Raw genomic sequence first — 14,949 nt, 5'->3', positions numbered from 1 at the left:
CACCAGTGTTAGAACCTTTTAAAATCACAACATTAAGGCCCATGGTTTAAAATCAGCCATTATCTCCACTTTAGAACCTTTTATGGATGCCATTTGATGAGAATTAAATGATGTCTACGCTCCGCCAAAAATTCTGAGCGTCATCTCTAGATACTAGAGCAGCAAGAATTATCCATACCCTACTTGGGTCAAGAAAAATTTCCTACTATTCTAAATTTTTCCTTGCCCTTTTGTACGAATATGAAAAAAATGCTCAAATCTGATGTCTAAAGAGTAAAGCAGGTTTGTGGGAATGCACATAACACTTAACTACACCACCACTCGAGAAAACATAGAACACTTAGAAGCTTTGCACTGTGGAAATGCATTAAAAAGAAATCCGACCTTCCGTTAAACTCAATGTTGCTTATCCTGAATTCACACTGCACACTTTTGTCTCCACAATTTAGTATCCTGTAAAAAAACACAAGTTAAATATGCACTCATTTTCAGTTAAAATAGCCCAAATGGTATTGCTTCCGACAAATCGACGCATACAACCAAGTTACAAAAAAAATGGTATTGGTTCCGACAAAGGAAATTCATTAAGCATGCACTTTGAGTTAATTGTCAATGCACAAATGTGTTTTGAAATAATGAAATTGAATATGTTATTCAGTTGGTGCAGATCGATGAAGAGAGTTTCCCGTGCTGTAGGATAGAATTCATAGTGATGATGTTTTTCAATCATGCCGACAAGGAACCTGGGTCCTCTATATGTTGATTACACCTCTAGTAGAAACCCTTTAAAACAAATATGAAATAATTCTGAAATCTGATGGGAAAAAAATATTTTAGATTCGTAGGAATGCACTTAACACTTCATTGCACCACCCACCCAATAAACATACATCACAGAAAAGTTGCTACACAGTGGCATAGCATAAAAAATAAAGCAGACCTTTTGTTAAACTCAAAGCTAGGTATCCTGAATGAGCACAGCACGCCTGCGTTGACATACGTTCACTTCCTATAAAAAAACATAAGTTAAACATGCACTAATTTTCAATGAAAAATGCGCAAAGTACTACATTAATTAAACATGCACTAATTCACAATATGCATTCCCTCTTTTAGGATTGAATTAGAACCATATATACCACTTTTAGTATTATGTGATGATGGAGGGGCTGAAACTGTATAACACCCTAAGGAAAACCTACAGCAGATCAGACCCCCTCCCCTGCTTTCTTCTTTATTTTCAAAATGGGCTTTCAATTCTCTACTCAATTATACAACCTAAAAGAGTGAGTTAATCAATCAATCAATCAATCGTTGCAACCAAGCAAGCACAGGTGGAGATTATATGCCGCCGAGGAGTGTGCAAAGCATCTATCTTTTCATCTTTAGTCCTAATCGAACAAATCTATTTAAGGAGAGCAGAGCAGAGCACGCAACAAACATGGAATCTAGCAGTGTAGCCAGCTGAGATCCACAATCTTCCGAATTGAAGATCCCACGCACAAGTGCATACAGATGCAGAAAACCAATGAAGCAGTGCCGTGCAGAGACCTCCACAGAAAATCGAAATCAGTGAGGTTTAGAAGAAAATGAAGAAGGCAACAAGCAATCTATTAAGATCCATATCATATGCAGCACGACTGTACAGTTCAATGCATCTCTTTTCTATGAACCAAAAAAAGAAAAACAAGCACAGACAGATAAGGTAAGGATAGAGTGTCACAACCTCAGTAGAGGAAAGACAAGCAAATCCCGAGTTGAAGCAGAGGGCGTGGCCTTGCGTACATAGCAGCGCTAGTTAAGTCCATGCACAGTAAACACATAATCCAAAGGAACTTTTGTATAGATTTGAAAATACTAATAAATTCTCAAAGTTCAGCTTCTGCTCTGGCTCATGGTTCTGCGCCTTTCCCTAATGTCATCGCTGCATAGTAGAAACAAATGCAAAAATAAGTGGAATGCTAGTAACATAATCATGGATGCATCAAACATGATGGCAGTTTAGCAATCGATCATTGGGTACATAGAAGATTTCATGGAACCAGTAACTAGCAGTAATGTAAGATATGACAATTTAACATATCAAATCGGTGCTATCGAAATTTCTTATAAGTCAATCGTTCACATAGTAAGCAAAGATAGCAAATAGCACCTACTTATGACTATTCTACAGGTTTCGACACAACCCTACTGTTGTTTATGCAACTCCAGATTGAAGTCCATTACACCACCACCCGAGAAAACATAGAAAAATTAGAAGCTTTGCACAGTGGAAATGCATTAAAAAGAAATCAGACCTTTCATTAAACTCAAGTATGCTTATCCTGAATTCACACTGCACGCCTTTGTCTCCACAATTTAGTATCCTGTAAAAAAAAAATACAAGTTAAATATGCACTCATTTTCAGTAAAAATAGCACAAACTACTACAAAAGTTAAACATGCACTACGTTACAATATCCATTACTTATTGTAGGATTGAATTGGTACATATATATATCACTTTTAGTATTATATGATGGCAGGATTAACATTTGAAGTACATAAAACTAAAAGAAAGGATTACAAGTGTGAAATGCTATTATTCTGATGGGAATGAAGCTGACGAATTGACGACTAACCAAGCAAGGAACAACATAATTAAACTAGCCTAAGTATAATGACAACAGTAGATTATATTAACTATCTAATGTACCACAGACATAGTAAGAAATTAAATTTAACCTAAACAATCTGAACTGACTGAGCCTATTACAATTACAACGAGATTGATTAACAGGATAGGCTAGAACTACTTAAATTTGCAGCAACAACTAAGATATACACATTACAAACACTGTTGGCTCACTAAATTAATCTAGCACACATCAAACTAAATTAGTTTACAGCAGTTAAGCAAATTATCCAATGAACAGCTCGCCTAATTTAACTTAAGCCCACAACATCAGCAATATCTGGAAGCAACTTAATATTAATGAATGCAACAACAATAAATACAAAGCTTTTTCAAAGACGGACAAACAAACAATGAGAAGAAGATGATAATGCATGTCATGTGCATGTGTATGCATATATTCATGGAATGAATTAGATAGAGTTAGTTACGAAACCCATTTGTTTGTTTTCCTTCTCCATTCCACACATACATCATCTTTATCATACTATTCAGCAACTGATTCACTGCTTCAAAAATGATTTTGTTTCCAAAACACTTATTGAATGGTAGAATTTTACTAAAGAAACTTGGGTAGTATGAATAGCACCATTTACAGTTTCACCCTTTTCGAATATGATGCTTAATCAATTCAACAATTTCTGGTCTTCGCACTATTAATCCTTAATTCACAAGCCGGTGGCTTTTCAAGTTCATTTTGTGCAGTTGTCAATATTTTATTTTTTTGATTTCATACATATACATTTATTTATTTATTTTATTTCAAAATCATATTTGAAAATGTGGTGATAAAAGATATTAAATTATCTTCGTTATGAGGCTGAGTTATTAATGAAGACACACATTAAGAATCACTTTGATAACAGTCTTATCTTAAATCTAGAATAAAAAAAAAGTAAATTGCACAAGGGGCAGGGCAGCCCGGCACTGCAAGCTCAAATATGAAAAATAAAACAAAATATAGTTGAAAATCCACCCCCACACCTTTGTGAAATGTGAGAGTTAGCGCAAGATATCATGAAAGAACAATATATACCCAGAAAGAAAAATCAAAATTGGGCTCAATACCTATGTTCACACACAAATTGTAACGATGAGGAAGAAATCTTTCGGTACCTAAAGATACTCCCTAAAGCAGAGCTCCGTATCAACCTGAGGAAGAAGCTGAATATTAATACTCCCTAATTCGATTTTTCCTTATAGGAAGAGATGAAGAACTGCGAATCGACAACAAATAATACTGGAGAAAACTTTAAAACATTACTTGGACGCTAGCGCCGGACTACCTATTCAATTCCACAACTATGCGCGTCGCGTCGGCGAAAGAAAGAAGGGAGTCGTCGATCGTTGGAGGGGACGAAATACTATGCCCTCAATTTGTCTGATTTTTCTAAGTATGGGAAAGTGAAATCTTTTTGCCCTAGATCTCTACAAGCGTGTTTATTTTGTCTGTTGAGTGAAAGCGCAGATGCGTTTTTACCTTTTTCTTCTTTTTTTTTTTAATTTATTTATTGCAAAAAAATTTTTAATTAATATTATTTAACCAGTTGTTACGAAAAATTATCATAACAAATCTTATTTTGACCAAAGTCTACAATCTCCGTATTTGTTACATTTTTTTTGCGTAACTAATAAACTTGAAACGTTGACCAAGAGGAAATTTTTTTGTCACGGATACTCACGTAACTAAAACCACTATTTGTTACGATGTTATTGTTACGAACTCTCGGGCCGTGGTGAAAGGCCGTTTTTTTGGTAGTGGAATTTGATGGCACATAATTAGTAATTAATTTTTCGATGCACAAATATGAAAGAGTGTTCTAATCATTTGGTTGTTTCATACTATTTGAAGTTGAATATGTTCATCTTCCAAAATAAAGAGAATTTTGTTTCAATACAGTTATCTCTCAATTTATTTGATTGCATTTGCTCAAATCTAGATAGAAAAACAAATGATGGTTTCCATCACACAGTTCTAAAATAGGATAATATTTTGTTATCTCTAATTTTAATTGAATACAATTTTTTGTAATATTATTATTTAGGATCTATAATATAGCCACAACAGTATTAAAAATGTGTCATTGAATAGGTGAAATCTAATTTGTAACCTCTATAATTTGATCGAATTGCATATATATCATACAACCAACTGTTTTGTTCTATTGGTGGATATGCATACCTTTATGGGGCATATGATACTGCAGTATAAGTTTATTGCACATTAATTGACGTATTTACTAAAATCAATAAAGTAGCATTATGCATATAAAAGTTTATATTATCAATACTTGGGTATATAAGGATCAATAGGTTGTATCCGCAAAATGTGCAAACTTATTTGGTTTTCAATGGTATTCCAATCCATATATTAATACATGATGTTAGTAAAATATATTTATTTCAATAAAATTTGGACAAAGACACAACAACCAAATGTCCTTACTAAATTAAATACAAAAGAACGATGGTATTGAAATAACATTATAAAATAAAAACGTATAATTGAACAAATGAGACCAAACATCTCTAATGATTATGTGTAAGTGATTTTGTCAATATTTTTATGGAATTATTAAGATAACCTCTTTTATTTTAATGAATATATATTACACGATCAACTATTTTATTTTACTAAAGTGTACAGATACTAAATACTAATATCTAAGTTTCTTCCATAAGTATACATATATCATTCAAGTACATATGAATCTGCAACTAGATTTTATACGTTATAAATGAAGGTATATACTAGAAATTCTATATTATATATCATGTTTACTTATGTATATATTATCAATGCATAGGTATATATGGGTGCACTCTTAAAATTTTTATGAGTATTTGATTTTCAGCAACATCTCAATATACTAACACCTAGTGTTGTGCAATATATCTATTACTATAAACATAGATAGAAGTGCAACAATCTAATAGATTTTTATGAGACACAAAATATGTATGATATTATTACAATTTTATTAGTAATGTTTAATTGAATACATACAAAAAGCCCCTTAAGTTATTTTTTTAATAATATTTTTTTGAAGTTAAATTTAATATAAATGCCATGAGACTTGGATGGAATAAATATATATGTATAACATTTATAGCAAATAGATACTCTCCAAGAATGAGTGAGAATATTATCTTATGAAATTTACCCCGGTAAAAGTATCAAGAGTAGTTATATAGTTCCCAAAATGATCGGTTTTCCGAATTGAGGTTACATAGGCAAGTATGCAAATTTGGAGTATTTGAAATGTGTATATGGATATGTGAGAATGAAAACATGACATAAAAATAAATTATATAGTTACGTGAATAAAGTAGTCAAGTATTAACACTGGGTTTATGAGTGTATATATACATTTCAAAGTTATTATCTGTAAAGTAGTAAGTATCTTTTAATTTAGTTAAGTTCCTACAACGGCGGAGAATTCTCTAAATGAGTTCCTACGGTTTGGATTATTATGTTATGGATCAAAATATTATAAAAGACAATTGTTTATCCTATTATGTGGAAAACACTCAAAGTTATAATAGTATATTACAATTCACTCTTTCAAGTAAGCAAAACCTTTGCCCTATGTTACTTCATGAGAACAAATTTAAATGGCATTGATTGTTTAATAATTTCGTAGTAGCGGAAGTTTAGCCTAGTATTGGAAAATATATTAACTAAGTTCTTAATGATTTTGTTTACCATCCACAAGTAGATATTGAACATTTATTGTATATGTATGATGGTGTTTCCCCATTAAATTCTTATAAACATGTACTCTTTGCATTTTAATACTCTTCAGGATTTGGTGGAAATACTATCATGTTGAATTCATTCCTGGTTACCACTACAAGGGGGTATATGATAGCAAAGATGATTGATTTCTCAAGTAGGGATTCCCTGGGCATAAGTACGTGTACACGGAGTATTTGATATTATACTATAGGTACATAACTAGTGAACCATAACATAAGTATAGTGTATATTGGTACGTGAATGCGTGCCGAGTATAAACACAGACCATAGAGGTATATATATTGAAATCTAAGGTACTAGATATGAAGTATCAGGTATCCATAAATGTAGTTGATTTCTTAAACAGTCAATCCTCTAAGAGATGAGACATAAAAGAACTAGGTGAGAGCACGATCTATGTTCTCCTCTATTATACTTTGATGAAAAGTTCAACAAATGTTGAAACACTTGCAATGTCATTGTGGTTGACATTGTAAAGCTATTTATACATATATTGTGTCCAATCTTAGGGTTTGAATTTTAGCTTTTAGATATGGACAATATTAGACGCTAACGAATATAAATTACAATCTTAGTAGAATGTTCATCAATATGAATTGGGTTGGAAAAAAACTGTGAATACACTATAAACATGTATAAGCATATATATTCTAATTTTGAGTATTTAGTACGCTATCACGAAACTATAACCATATTTTATAAATTAAAAAAAAAAAAAGGCTAAACTGTTTTTTTAGTTTCGTAACTGGATCCCTTATCATTTTAGTCTCGTAAGTGGAGCATGTCGCAAATTAGTCCCATAAGTGAAAATTTTTCGTTGTTTTAGTCCTCTGGCGCCGGAGATGCCCGCGTGGTTTGCCGGAAGCCACGTGTTCGCCAGGTGTCCTACCAAGTCAGCGACACCTGGCGGGCATGTGGATTATATTTTATTTTATTTTATTTTAATTTTTTTAAAAATTTTTTATCAATTTGACCAAAATAAAAAAATTAAAAAAAGGCAAATAAAATTAAAAGTCAATTTTAAATCAATTTTAAAAAATTAAAAAAAATAATAAAATCCACGTGTCCGCCAGGTATCGCTGACCTGGCGGACACGTCGCTTCTGGCGAGCCACGCGGGCGTCTCCGGTGCCGGAGGACTAAAACAACGAAAATTTTTCACTTATAGGATTAGTTTGCAACAGGCTCCACTTACGGGACTAAAATGACAAGGGGTACAGTTACGGAACTAAAAAAATAGTTTACTCAAAAAAAAAAATGTCTGGTTGAAAGCAAACCAATTGCGCATCCACTAAAAAATAACATCTTATGAACACTTTAATGAATAAACAGTCAGCAACGACATAACGTCTTGTCTTTTGTAAACAATCTCGTACAGTTATTGAGTACATAAAAATGTACATGAGCATATCTACTTCTTTTGGGAGAATCTTGTTTGCAGTCAAGGAGTATGTCATGGCCAGTTATGCATACTTTCTACAAATTTATAAAATTTTCATGCTACATTCAAACCATTCATAGAAGAAAAAAAAAATAACATCGGTGAGCTGTTATACCATATGCACGGACAACAAGTACATTACTTTCTTCATTTCTTCCAATTCAATCCTGGAAGCTGAAATTCCAAATAAATTTATCGAGATCATCAATTCAATATAGAAACCTACAAACCATATGCACGTTACAAATCGAATTTTATGTGTCATTTGAATGACCTTTGAATACGTAAAAAAAATCAAAATAAACAAATAATAATAAGTGTGGATTTTTTTTCTAACGAGAAATTATGCTATTTTTATTTCAAAAGGTATAAAAATAAATATTTATAATATATATAGCCATTGATGTTGTTATAATTTGTTATTATGTAACATTTTTAAAATATAAAAACTAGAAAAATAAAATTAATCATACAAATAACAAATTACTAACTTACCGACACAAATCAGGACAAACAACCACACCGCACTGTGCCATTTTGTTGCTTCCAAAAGGTAGAATTGCAGAGGTACTAAAAGTACGCGCCAATGATCTCACCTTTGATCGGTTGATCAAAAAGTAGTTCGATTATGCCATTAGAATAAATGAACACCAACACATGTTCCCACACAGTCTTGTGACGGTGACAGAATGGGTTGTCAATTTTTTCTCGTCATTTTTCGAAAAGATTGGTTGACGGAGTTTGGATGTTTTGCAGAGACCATGAGTACTTTAATTGAAACTTAAGGTTTTTTAAAATCATGGGTGGTAGTTTCCTTCTTAGCATGCATGAATAATGTGTCTTTAACTGTTTTTTTATTTTAATTTAAAAAAAAAAAACAAAACAAAAATCAAGATATGCATAAAATAAATGTAGGTATTTCAGGCGAAAAATTGAGGTAGAGTGAGATATTATATAAGTATATAGAATAATAGTAAAAGTATTGAAATGTATTTTAAGAGTATATAATAAGTACACTATGCAAAAATCACCATTCCTTTCCTCCGGCAGCGCGTCATATTCACAAGATGGTTGTTCCACCGGCAACCACCCGCGGCCGGATGACAGAAATAACGACTTTTGCAAATGTATAAGTTATATTCCAATGAGATAAATAAAAGATAAAAACTAATAATTTGGTATACATGAAACATATTTTTTTTTGTATTTTTCCCGCAGTTGAAATATTCTACGTTTCACTATTTTTGCATGTTCTAGTAATGATGCAATTTTTTGTAAGTGACCTTGTTGCTTTCACTGTACCATCCATCTTCTCCCTCACTCATTTTCGATCTTTACGCAGGCCTGCTCGGCTGCCCGCCTCTCCTTTCCTGGTCCCCCTCTAAGACTTTAGTACCATTATCATTGTTCGAAGGATCTTTCAACTCTTCGGGTATTGAGCTACGGTTAGATTTCTCAAAACTTCCACCCTTTCTGGTCGTGTCCGTGTCCTCATTGGGATCCATCTCGTCAGCGGGCCCGCTCTCATCCTATTCATTCCCGCATCTGTTGCCGGCCTCCTGCTCAGGACAGTCCCACTCCACTTCACCATAGTAGGTGCGTTGTTCGTGATGCATCCCGAACCCTACATCAAATGAATCTTTGTATTGTAGCTAGCCTCGTCGCCATAATTTCCTCAGTAGCTTGTCTTCAAATCATCATAATAGTCAGCTCAAGAAGGCCTCTCGTAGCTAGGGTTCCCCACACCGGTGGGCATGTCATGCTCGAATTGTCATGCTCGAATTCTATGTTCGCTTCATTGTTATGTAGGTTACCTTCGTCATCTTCCATGGGGTCCCCGACATTGTCATCGTGAACATGAAATTGCTCGCCTTGCTACTCATCGTCATCCATTTCATCATCATCATCATCGTCACCATTGTTGTTTTCCTCATCATTATCATGATCATACGCATCAAAGAATTCCTCGTCAACGTGTAGATTTAAGGGAAACCCATGCTGCTCATAATCCCACATATCATCATCATCATCATCATTGTGAACCCCAGCTCCAGGAAAAGCATTAGCTCCACTTTCATCCTCGTCGTCTTCGTCATCTGACGAATAAGTCCCACTCAATGAACTGCTGTCCTCCGAGACCACGCCTTTACCCTTGCGGCGTCTCAATTCTTCATTTGCCTCTTAATTGCCAATACATAGATTAGATTCGGAAGATAAGACTACTGGGAAATCTGCATCACCAGGAATTTTTTTGATACCATACCAATCAATGGCAAGGACTTCATCTCCCTCTCCAATTGTTTGCCAACGCTCGTCACACGCCTCCATGAGAAATAAAGCATCTTCGGTTATGATATTGATAGCCTCATGTTGCCTTAGCACCCAAAACATATCCATTATATGCTCATCGTCCTTTATGTACCCGACAGTTACCATCTATGAGTCTCGATGGGCGAGGCATATCAGTATAGTACAATCACACCATAGTTGCCCGCCCCCTACCATTCCGTACATCCAGAGAAAAGTTCCATAATAAACACGATCCTTATTAAAATTTTGAAATAGCCCACCTTGTCCAAATCTATAGAGCTTACAAGGTCCATCCTTACTAAAACGGGGAAAAAACTTAGAATCAATAAGGAAAAACAGCGGCGCAATGTACAAAAATTGGCAAGAAAAAGTGAAATCTGGACTTACCGGGTACTGAACGCTCCAACCTTCATCGTCTCAGGTCCCACCTGGTTGCCGCCGACTCCCACAAAAAATATAGCGCCGAAGCCCTACAAATTAAATCAAAGAGTTGCCCGACGTCACATCATAGACAAGAAACGGGTATGAGATGTTTCACCGGATCGGGCCTCGAAAATGGTGAATCTCGACGGCGCAAAATCGAAAAGTGTGTCAGCATCGACAGGGGGCGTTGGTGGGAGAAGAGGGTCGCGTGCAGTAACGTTTAGGGTGATAGTGTTGAATTTGGGGAGGGGTGGGGTGAATTATATACGAGCGCATAACGGTCATTCGGTGTCAAAAATTAACAGCGTCAACTCTTTTTCCACAAAAGAGCGAGTGAGTGTGCAATGTTTTCTAAACCATAGGGGTATTCTGTACAATTTCTAAAGCACGGGGGGAGTTACGTAGAGTTTCGAAACCACAGGGAGATTTTAGGCAATTTTGTCTCTTTAAAATAAAAAATATTCTCTCCGTTTCAACTAAAAGTATTTCATTTTTTTATTATTTTTGTATGTTTCATTCAAAATATTCATTTCCTATTATATAGTAAAAGTAATTTACATACAAAGACTAAAATACTCACTGCAAAAAAAATAGTATATTTGTAACGGAATTCCGTTACTAAAGTTCACGTAGCTAACGTAATTCCATCTCAAATTCCGTCTCTAATATCATTAGTAACGGAAATATTGGATTTAACAACGAAAAAATCTTGTTACAAAATTGATATTTTTTTGTAGTGACTCCTAATTTTTTACAAAAGTACCATTTTTCTTTGTAAGTGGAAGAACAAAAATATCAAAATTATTTTACGCACTCCTCCTAACTAATAAAATACTATTACTTTTTAATTTATTACAAAAAGTAAAATGGTACGTTGAGTTGTGATTGAAAAATTATGTAAAGTATGAATAAACATGCAGATTCGGGACACTTGCCAAAACTAATTAAACTTAAACGGAGGTGAAAATTCTCTAAATATAAAGTTTGAGCTATTATCAATCTAATAACTTAAGAATTAAATTTATTTGGTAGCAAATCTTTTATATGAACTATTTAAAAATTATAAATTATCTAAATTGCATGAAATTGCAATTAAACTGTACTTACGATTAGAAATGAACTAGCAAAGTAAAAATTAAAAATCATTCGGCATTTTTTTGTCTTTTTTTTCTTTCATTTCTCTCATTTCTTTACTATATGTTAGAACTGTAAATGAGGTGAATTGAGCTGAACTTTTTATGTTTGAGCTCGGTTTATTAAGGACTCAAGTTTGGCTCATCTCGGGTTCGTTCATTAATAGATACAAACTAAAAAACTTCTTTGTGCTCGATTTGTTAAGTAATTCTTTTTTGTTCGTATTCGATTCGACTCGGCTAATTAAGAGAATTTTTAATATTTATTTAATTGTACTTAAAGATTTAATTAATAATTATTATTATTTTTATTAATAAATTTAAATAAAAAATAAAAGAAAAAAATTATTCTTTGTCTCAATATAATCGCAACTCATCAATTTTGGTCATAATATAAAAAAAAAAAAAAAAAAAATCATCAATTTTAGTCTTACCGTTATTAAACCAACGGAATATGTTGACGTGGACTTAACGGAGTCGACTTGGTAGCTGAATTAGACTTCACACGGTTGTGTAACATCAAATACGCCCGTATTTAAAACAGTCAGCAGCCCCCAGTTAAACAACACGGCCGTGTTCTAATGTCCACAGTTGTATAATAGTTATACAGTCATGATTCCAGACAATGTTTACACACAACCGTGTTCCCCATCAAACACTGTCATGTACATCTGAACTAACAGTTCTCGCGATGTAACACGGCCATGTGCAAATAACAACATGGTCGTGTATGAGCACCATCTTCGATCATGGATGTGATAGATGTGTACACGGCCGTGTTAGGTTGTTAGATATTGTGATTATCACGTTTTTAATATGGTCATAAATCTTTCAGTTTTGAACATTATTTATTTTTTATAAAATTATATACTGCCTTTACAAAATTGATTTTTCTCTAAAATTAAATTATGCCAATTTAGAAAATTTGAATTAAAGTTAATAAAAATAATCTAACATAATTTAAATCTTAAACATTCATTACATATTTAGAAAAAAAAAAAAAATCATTACATACTTGAAACAAAAATCCATTACATATTGAAACATAAATTCATTACATACTTTGAAACAAAACAAAAAAACACGAAGCTACTCATCCTCATTCATGTTTGGATGATCCGCAAACAAGGCATATGTGCAATGGTGACGTCGCCGTGTCCCGGTGTAGGTGCATGTTGAGTGCCTTCATTTGGTGAAATAGGAATGGAAAGATGCTGAAAAATACGTGAGAATGAAGATCTCATCTCTGACCGCATACTGTCCATCTGGCGGTTCACCTCCATTTGCATATCGTCCATAGGTGATGCATATCCATGCGTAAATCATCAATGGCCAACATGTCAATGGGTATGGTATCGTGAACCATGCGATCGGACTGATCACCTTCCGGCACGCCATGATCAGCGGGAAGCTCATCACTTTCATCTACAGGGACATCAGCCCTATCAACCAATACATATTTATCTATTCATCCTCTCGTAACCTTCCCAACCATCCCCATCATCTGCTGTATCCAAAAAGCACAAGGTTGCATCAAAAAGATTGGATCAAAAAGATTGGATCCTCGGTCTCTTCATAAAAAACTTCAAGGCTCTTTGCCAGTCGAGTAATATACAGACCAAGAGAAATTTTTCTCAGACGGTCGTCTTTGACCTGATGTATCATAAATCGAGCAAGCATAAAACCCAAATTGATAGGCTGACGCTCAAGCATACTCCGAAGATAGCATAAATCAATATTAGAGACTACCATGGTGCTCTCTCCATGACCTGAAAGTGAATTAGTCAAAATACAATACATATACCGTAGTGGCGGATACCAAAGAGTCGATGCCTTAGAACGTGCGGAATCGTAAGCCACTTCTGTACTAATACTAGACCAGTACACTACGATTGAATAGGCATAAGAGTAGGCAAGCCTTGGAAATCATCCGATTCCACGAAGTCCTTATCGTATAAACCCATTACCACTGGAAATCCAGTCAGTGACATCAAAACATCTTACCTTGTAGCCTAAACATCAACGTTTTCAGTTTTTCATAATTATAATTCATCGAGCCATAATCTAGAGTTGACATAAACTCCAAAGTTAAATTTCTATAACTTAACTCTACAATCTTAAAAAAATGAACCCACGCCCCTACCGAAACCAAAGTCTCTACTTTATCCCTCATCCCCAAAATAAACAAAGCATTTCAATCGATATGTTCACTCTTTGAAAATGATCTACTCTTAAATCTTTCGTATCATTCTGTATGTTATAATTCATTGAAACTTAAAACATCATCATCCGGCTCAATCCGCGGAGTAGCTACCAAAGAACTTGCATCAGTTCGGCCTCTCTTAGCCTTACCATCATCCTCAGTCATTATTCTTCTACATTAAAAATAAAATTCAAAAACTAAAATTTATAACGTAAATCATCAAAAAAATCAAATAATATATATTACATGCAAAACAATAAAAATCAAAAAATATATATTATTCATAAATTCTTCAAACAAAATATAACATAATCCAATACTTTAAAAAAAAAAAAAAAAAAACAAAACAAAAAATTACCAAGCTCAACATAACAACCAATTATATACAAACTAAAAAAAAATTAAAAAAACAACAAAAAGAACCATACATTACCTTTGAGTCGAAGAAAAAAATTAAGTTCATGATTTAAACTTCAACTCGCCCCAAATAGACGCCGCACACCTCGTCCGCACGCCAATCATTCGTTGCCGTCACCGGGAAAAGGTAAAATCGCGAGAGGAGGGAGAAGAATCTTATTTGTGTTTGACCGGAAAACTATGGTAAAAACTTAAAATTAAATCGACCACGGCCGTACATTTAACAAAATCCAAAAAATCTTTCGTACACACGGTTGTGCATCTCTCTGGTCACACCATATTTAAACACATAACTGTGTTTGTGTTTACATGGCCACGGCCGTCTATCTCTCTAGTCAAATTATATTTAAACACACGGTTATGGTTGCTATTACACGGCCGTGTATGTCTTTATGATTGTGGTTGTCAAAGAAAAATCATACATGGCCGTGTTTATATTGAACACGACCGTGTATATCTTTGGAATTGTCCAGTGGACATCCAAGGTTAACCTAATCACTGTAGTGTTTGATTTGAACATGACCATGTAACTCTATGGAAATATGGATATCCATTGCGAAATTACACACAGTTGTGTTTAATGTCAAAC

At 34.0% G+C, this 14,949-nt stretch overlaps 1 protein-coding gene across 1 annotated transcript; it reads right to left on the bottom strand.

Moving 5' to 3' along the window:
- Window positions 1-9,749: 9,749 nt before the first annotated feature.
- Window positions 9,750-10,310, bottom strand: LOC127242569 (protein BFR2-like). Its single transcript, XM_051262150.1, has 2 exons — window positions 10,133-10,310; window positions 9,750-10,054 (listed from the first exon to the last, which is right to left on the bottom strand). Exons 1-2 carry the CDS (start codon window positions 10,308-10,310, stop codon window positions 9,750-9,752), a joined length of 483 nt encoding a protein of 160 aa, XP_051118107.1.
- Between the last annotated feature and the right edge of the window lie 4,639 nt (window positions 10,311-14,949).

Source organism: Andrographis paniculata, unplaced genomic scaffold (genome assembly GCF_009805555.1).
Source record: "Andrographis paniculata isolate CXL003 unplaced genomic scaffold, ASM980555v1 Contig87END, whole genome shotgun sequence".
NCBI lineage: Eukaryota > Viridiplantae > Streptophyta > Magnoliopsida > Lamiales > Acanthaceae > Andrographis > Andrographis paniculata.
This window is presented reverse-complemented; position numbering and strand designations above follow the sequence as displayed.